The sequence below is a fragment of the Salminus brasiliensis genome, chromosome 15, assembly GCF_030463535.1.
Source record: "Salminus brasiliensis chromosome 15, fSalBra1.hap2, whole genome shotgun sequence".
Taxonomy (NCBI): domain Eukaryota; kingdom Metazoa; phylum Chordata; class Actinopteri; order Characiformes; family Bryconidae; genus Salminus; species Salminus brasiliensis.
Window position 1 is genome coordinate 4,070,021 of NC_132892.1, and position 7,064 is coordinate 4,077,084.

General features: G+C 51.9%; 1 protein-coding gene across 1 annotated transcript in view; it reads left to right on the forward strand.

The window, feature by feature from the left end:
* Positions 1-745: 745 nt before the first annotated feature.
* smcr8b (Smith-Magenis syndrome chromosome region, candidate 8b) overlaps positions 746-7,064 on the forward strand; it is a 6,576-nt gene continuing 257 nt past the window's right edge. The window contains exons 1-3 of the mRNA XM_072657592.1: positions 746-822; positions 938-3,601; positions 5,552-7,064. The exon at positions 5,552-7,064 is cut by the window's right edge and continues 257 nt beyond it. Coding sequence (XP_072513693.1) covers positions 1,077-3,601; positions 5,552-5,969 — 2,943 coding nt within the window. The 5' untranslated portion in view covers positions 746-822; positions 938-1,076 and the 3' untranslated portion in view covers positions 5,970-7,064. The remainder of the gene's footprint in view (positions 823-937; positions 3,602-5,551) is intronic.

The following is a 7,064-nucleotide window of genomic DNA, read 5'->3' on the forward strand; positions in this document are numbered from 1 at the left end:
GTATGACCAGTCTAGTGAAGCTGGTGATGTTAATAGACCAGCAAGCCCATCAAACTTAAATGAAAATATATGCTAGTCAAAGGCTAAACTGCTCAACCAGCTGGTTTGCCAGCGTAGTCTTCGTTTCTGATGGTTTAGCTGGTCTACCAGCATGAGGAACCATGCCTGCCGGACTAGTCAACCAGTATGGCCAGTCTAGTGAAACTGGTGATGTTAACAGACCGGCAAGCCCATCAAACTCAAATGAAAACATATGCTATGCTGTTTTTGATGGTTTAGCTGGTCTACCAGCATGAACAACCATGCCATGCCACACTAGTCAACCAGTATGACCAGCCTGGTGAAGCTGGTAACCAGCTAGTCCATCAAACTAGCTGCACAGGGCCTCCTTAGGCCATCTGTAGTTCAATAGAGTGCTTCCTCCTCTTCCTCCTCCTCCTCCTACAGTATTTTCACTCTTTCTACACGGCTCTCCCCTTCGCTCCTCCTCCTCCTAATCTGTGCTCGTTCACAAGCAGGAATACCAAAACGGGAAGCGCATTCATGTCGTCACCCCCCACCCCCCACCCTCCACCTCCCTCCTCCCCCTGCCCTCCTCCCCCTGCCCTCCTCAGCACTGTCACATGGGCAGCTATGGGAGCAGCAGCTCCACTTACTTCTCCCTCCTTCAGCAGTGTTTACTCCAGCGCCAGCATGAGCAAAGGTTACCCCCGCCCTTCTGCGCACTCCGCTCTCGTACGCCGGATCACCGTTGACAGCCTGAGGGCTTCTGGAGGAGGAAGGACATGGCTGTCGTTTGTGGACGTGAAGCGAAGTTTGGAGGTATGTGGGAGGGAGTCAGCTTGACAGCTTTCAGGGTGTGTAGAGACACTGGACGGACTGTAGAACCTCCCCCAGGGATAATCTGTGATGTCTGGCTTTGTGCTTACGCTTACAGCTCACTGGATCCCTGAGTCACTGGCCCTCCAGGCATGGGTCAGCAGACCAGGCAAGTAATACGAGGACCTGCTGAGGGTGACCAGACTAGGAGAACTTTGTGAAAGTTTTGTATGTGTTTGTAAAACTGCGACAGCACCATGATTGGCTCTCCAGACCTGCTGGCTTTCACCACAGAGACAGATTTCCGAGAACCTCCCGCAGACCCACTCGCGCTTCCCGAGGAGCTGTCCGTCCCCGCATACCCTCCTCCTAACGACCCCTCGCCCTGGTCCTGGACGTCCAGGGTTAAGTTCGATAAGGACTTCATTCTAATAGCCGAGTTTTCAGAGCAGGTTGGCCCCCAGCCGTTACTCACGATTCCCGACGAAAGCAAGGCGTGTGGCTCGTTCGACCTCAACCACTTCTCCCTCAGAATAATGTCGGTGGACTATCAGACCTCCTTCACGGGCCCTGCCGGTGCCAGCGGTCCCAAGCTGAACTTCGTTGAAGATGCGAAAGTGGTTCTCGGCGACTCCAGGGAAGGGGCCTACGCTTACGTGCACCACCTGACGCTGTACGACCTGGAGGCCCGCGGTTTCGTGCGGCCCTTCTGCATGGCCTACGTGTCCTCCCAGGAGGAGAAGGTCACGAGGCATTTCCCTCAGCTGTCTGCAGAGTTCTCCAAGGCAGCCGAGTGTCTGAAGACTGGAAATAGGAAGAACTTTGCCAACGAACTGGACAAAAAGCTGGGAGACCTGGAGTACACCCGATTAGTGTTGATGAGGGAGATAAAGCGGGACAGGCTGAACAGTTTACCCACCAGCGAGATCAACGGAGGCGCGACCGGCAACGGAGCTTCACTGGAGAAAGGGAACAGTAGACTGCCGTTGACCAAGATGGAAGAGAAACTGAAAGAGAAAGGCGGAAGTGTGAATGCGATTGAGGAAGAAGCAGATGTAAAAAATAACGGCATCTCCGGTTTTCACGAAGGGGAACGTCAGGCAGGTGGCGGCTCGGTGGTGCTGAGTGCTGGTGGAGGAAATGAGCATTCAGAAAGAAAGGGTGTCGGATGTACCTCGTTACGGTGGCCTGATAAAGCCGCAGAGCTGGCTAGTGTAGAGAAAGCCATTCAGGAGCACAGAAGCCTTTTGAAACAGGTCACCTCCTACCCGGCCAGGAAGCTCAGAGATCCGGAGTTTTTCCCTTATGAGCCCTACGATGCCCCTCACTCTCTAGAACCTGACTTAGACCCCCAAATCCCTGAGCCAGGAGTGGACTGCAGTGCCTTCACCCACACCTCATCCCACACTCCACAGCTGGTCAGCTCCAGCTCGTGCCGGCAGTTTGACAAGCGCCTGAAGAATTTGGAGGAGCTCTGCGACGAGTACTTCCTCCAGCAGGCCCTGAAACAGCTCCGCTCGGTCGAGAGGAGCTTCCGCGGAGACGACAGCTACCTCCTGGCGCGACAGCTCACGCAAAACTTGCTCCGGCATCTCAAATCCACCAATTTCCTGTTCGAGGATCCGTGCGACCTGGTGGCAGAGGCAGAGCAGAGGTTCGACGGACCCCAGGCTCGGCCGTTGCTGCGCCTTCCCGTTTCACCGCTGCAGAGCGAACCTGTGAGCCTGGAGTCGTACACCTCCTGTGTGGAAATGGTACCAATCAAGCTTGAAGCCGCCGTCAACGGACAGTTTCTAGCGGAGCCCAACTGCGTCCCAGCTTCAGCTTGTTGCGGAGACCTGCCCTTGACGCCAGATGTGCCGACAGAAGGCGACTATGATGAAAAGGGGGAGGCAGTTCCCATGCAGATGAAGGACAGTGTAAGCAGTGGGGAGAGTATCGAGGTCTTGGGCACGGAGAAGTCCTTTCGAACTCAGGGATCTCACATTTCCATGGAAGCGCTTCCACAGAGACCTCCGTCATTCCCTGTGCCTGTCTTGGAAGGGCGGAAGCGGAGGGTGGCTACGCAACGGACGAACAGCGAGGACAGCATCGAGGTGCTCAGCATCACAGACTCCATCATTCCAGATGATCTACGGGCCTCCTACCCTTCGGCCATCTATGAGGAAACCGCTGAGTGTGAGGCAGGGGAGAAAGGTGTGGAGGGTGACGCCTGTGACACAAGAGACGTAGTTCTGGAGGAGGGGCACGAAGACTGCCTGAGCACCCCGTGTACCCCCGATACCCCGACGATTGTTCTAACCCCACCTGACCCCCTGAATAAGGTCGACTATCTGGACTCGCATACCACAGCGGGGCCAATTCTTCCCATGATGGATGCAAGATATCTCCAGGACGGGCCTTTACAGCTCATACGAGATGACCTGTCCGACTGCACCAGTTACCTCAGCCTCGCCTCCACAGCCTCAGAACTCCCGCTCTCTCCTGGTCTCCACGGGGAGAAGGTTGCGGGTATAAGTCGGCGAAAGCGCGCCAGGTTAGGACGGGCAGCGCTGCGCTTCCTGCGGCAGTTTCCGTTTGCGGTGCATGCGGTCTACAGCCTGCTGAGCGGCCGGGCGCTGGTGGTGCTGGGGAGCGAGGAAACGGTAGTCAGACGCTGGGTCTCGGCACTGGCCATCTATACCCCACATGTGGGCAAGTACAGAGAGAGCATCCAGCCGTGGACGTCGGAGCCTCTGCAGATTACTGACCTGCTAACCTGGAAACTCATCGGCTTCAACAGGTATGATTATGAGGAAATAAGGCCGAGTTTACCCCTGGCCCAGGGCCACGAGGAGGCACAAGGGAGGCACCCGTGCCCTCGAGCTTTGCATTCCTGTTTTGTCCAGTAACACCATGTACCAGAAGCTTGGCCATGCCAGAGGTGCTAGTCTGCTATAAATAAATAGCATCGGTAGTTGGCTAACCTGCTAGAAACTTGGAAATTTTATTTTTCAATTATCTTGGAATTTAACATATAATTATAATACAAATAATAAAATTGTTGATATATAACGTACGCAAGTTCTCAAAAGAGCCGATGGAAAGTTTGAGACTTGTATAATGTCACTAAGAGACATCGCTGGTGATATGGATGAGCTCAACTACACAGATATGATCCTTGGGAGGTACCAGTCAAAAGTTTGGACACACCTGCTTGAATTGAAGTGTGCGCCGATCGTCATCTTCAAAAACATCTGGTCTAAGTGCCAGGGCCATATTCTCGTGTTCAAAAAAAGGAGGACACTGGGGACACCCGTGTATCCAGTGTCCCCAGGCTCAAATTCTGGCCTTCTGCAAATTTCTGCTGTAAGACTGAAAAAGTGGGGGGGCTCTTACTGTCCTTCTGAACTGTGAAACTCAGTCCCACCTTATTTTGGCACTTAAGCTCTGTGCGAAACAGACACCTGCTTGTGTTGTGTATGATTATTATTATTATTATTATTGTGTAGAGTAAGTCAGTAGTGCTCAAACCTCGTCCTCAAGTCCCACAAGACGGGCTGAATAAGTACCCGAGTTGTGCTTGGAGCCGCGGAAGCTCTAAGTCTAAGTGAGCGGGGATTCCCTGAGAAGCTGCTCTGCAGTCTGGGTAATCCGATTCGTTCTCGTTAGACGAGCGTTAAGGTGTTGATGCTAGTGCCTCACTCGGGAAGGTCAGCTCTAATGTAATAAAGCTGAATCAGCACAGCAAAACCACATTTTCTGCTTGTGGGCCGGTTTCCCAGATCTTCAATAGAAAGGGAAAACTTTGGATGAGCTCCTACAGCGTAACACAAGCATCCTGATGAAGAACAGCGGTCACGTGATGCAGGAAACATTAAGGCCCCGTCCAGGGAAATCCGGATATTGGGTAGAAACTGAGATTTCTCTGCGTTTTGACCTTCCGTCCACACGAAAACTCCACCGTCTTTGGTCACTGAAAATGGAGCTTTTCCAAAATGCTCTCCAGCGTTTCTAAAGGGTTCTTTAAGTGATGCCATAGAAGAACCACTTTTGGGTCCCTAAACAACCGTGTTTGTAATAAAGACGTGACCTTTAAATCGATAAGGACACTTTGCATCCAGAGAAAGCTTTTTTGGGGTCTTGTGACCCAAAACAACAACAACAGAATGATGTTCTTCAATAGCATCTCTTACAGAACCATTTGTAGCACCTGTAGCACTCTGGCCCCGTCCACATGTTTCCAGAAATTTCCAGGTTCCAAGTAGGAAAATTCAACTAGAACGCCCCCACAGGTCGGATTTCCTGCTCCCTATGTAGTGCACTGTGCAAGTCAGGAAATTAGAGGCCCTTAATCTGACTAGATCATGTATACACATCATGTATACACCTGTTTTAGAGCAACGGAGTGTTTACACTTATTCAAGTGTGGGAATCTGAACTCTAGGACTGTCTGTGTGTAGACGCTGTAGGTAGTTCACTATATAGGGAGTAAGGAGGTATTTGGAATGGAATATGGTACATATGGCATGGTCTGACCAAGCTACACCAAGCTGGTCAACTAGTATGATCAAGCATGACCAAAGAATACACTATTCTGGTCAAGATCTGGTTAACCAGCATAGGGTTGTTGTTTTCACCTAGATGACCACCCTGACCATCAGAGACCATCTACCACCGAAAGCTGGTCTTGAGCTGGAATCTCAGCACAAACACTGTATAACGGCACTAATTGAAGCTCTTGCTTTTCCAGGATGGCCTCTCCTTTGTCCACCAGCACGCCCCCCAGCTTAATCCGCTACAGCCGTTACCTCAGCGTACTGGACGTGGACCAGAGGACTTTGCGATGCCCGGCCTACAGAGGTTCTCTGATTTGCCCACTGGTGGAGCCGCGGAGCCAGATTGTTCATGGCACCACCTACTACCTGTACGCGCAAAGCGTCATCAGCAAGCTCGTGTCTAAAGCGTTCCTGCTCACCTTCTGCCACAGCCTCCACCTTCCCAGCAGTCCGAGTGAGAAGGCCAGGGTGGAGCGCTTCCGCTGTGACCTCCACGACGACGATATGAGGATCCTCAGTTTCCTTTCCGAGCTCATCACGCAGCGGCTGTCAGACGGCACTCCCAGGATCCTCCGGTTCGCCTACACTGCCAGTACAGTTTTCAAGCTCTGAACTAGCCCGTCAGCCATCCCACTGTGGGGTCTGTATGGGGATCCCAGCCGGGAACCAGACAGTTTTTATCCTTGGGTTCCACGCAGACTTCACCACCGGGGTCAGTAATGGGCCCCATCTGGGTTCCACACTGCATACAGGGCCTAGATGGGACCCGTGTGAGATTGAGGTGGGCTGTAACAATAAAGCCCGGTTTGGGAAGCCCACCTAGCTCACGATTTCACTCATGTAAGCTTCATGTGAGCCTGTTGGCTGGGACTGTGTTCACGTTGCAAGCCTAAGCACTCAGGCTGGAGTTGCTGCTGCTCATGTCTGATCTTTTCATTTGGGTGGAGTATGTTTTTCCAAAAAATTCTGCATCCATAAGTTATGAGATTAGAATCCTTATTAGAAGCCATTGCTCAGCAGTGCACTGCCCTCCTATTTAACATGTGGTTGTAAACAGGGCAGGAAGAACACACTTGGAATTGGAAAGCCAGTAATGCCTGGCGTTTGGCTGGTTGAGGTTGGAGCTTGGCTGGGTTGGGGGTTGGGTTGGGTTAGGTTGCGGTTGGGGTTGGAATTGGAATTTGGCAGATCCAGGAACCTGAATTTTATATGATTCTCCACTATTTTACCACCATCACCACCAGGGGCAGTGGTGGCTCTGCAGTTAGAGCTCCGTGCTATTGAGGACAGGGTTGTGGGTTCGATACTCGGGCCCTTGAGCAGCTTGTAAAGGCGGACGTCCTATTGGTTCTCTTCCCGACCACTGTTTCAGCGTTACACCATATGGACAAAAGTATTGGGACACCTGCTTATTCCTTTTTCTTCTCTTCAAAAGAGTTGATCCTGCTTTTGTTGGAGTAAATGCCTGTCCAGGGTTTCCACTAGATGTTGAAGGAGAATTGCAGCATTGCTGTGAGGATTTGGTTGCATTCAGCGCCAGGAGCATTATTGAGGTCAGGATATTAGCGGACCTCACCTCATCATCCCCAACTACCCAATTCATCCCAAAAGCTCTGTCAGCAATGGGTGCAGCTTAAAGTAGCTGAATGTGTTCGTAAGAAGGGGTGTCCACACACATTTGGACACATAGCGTATGGCCTCGTTTAC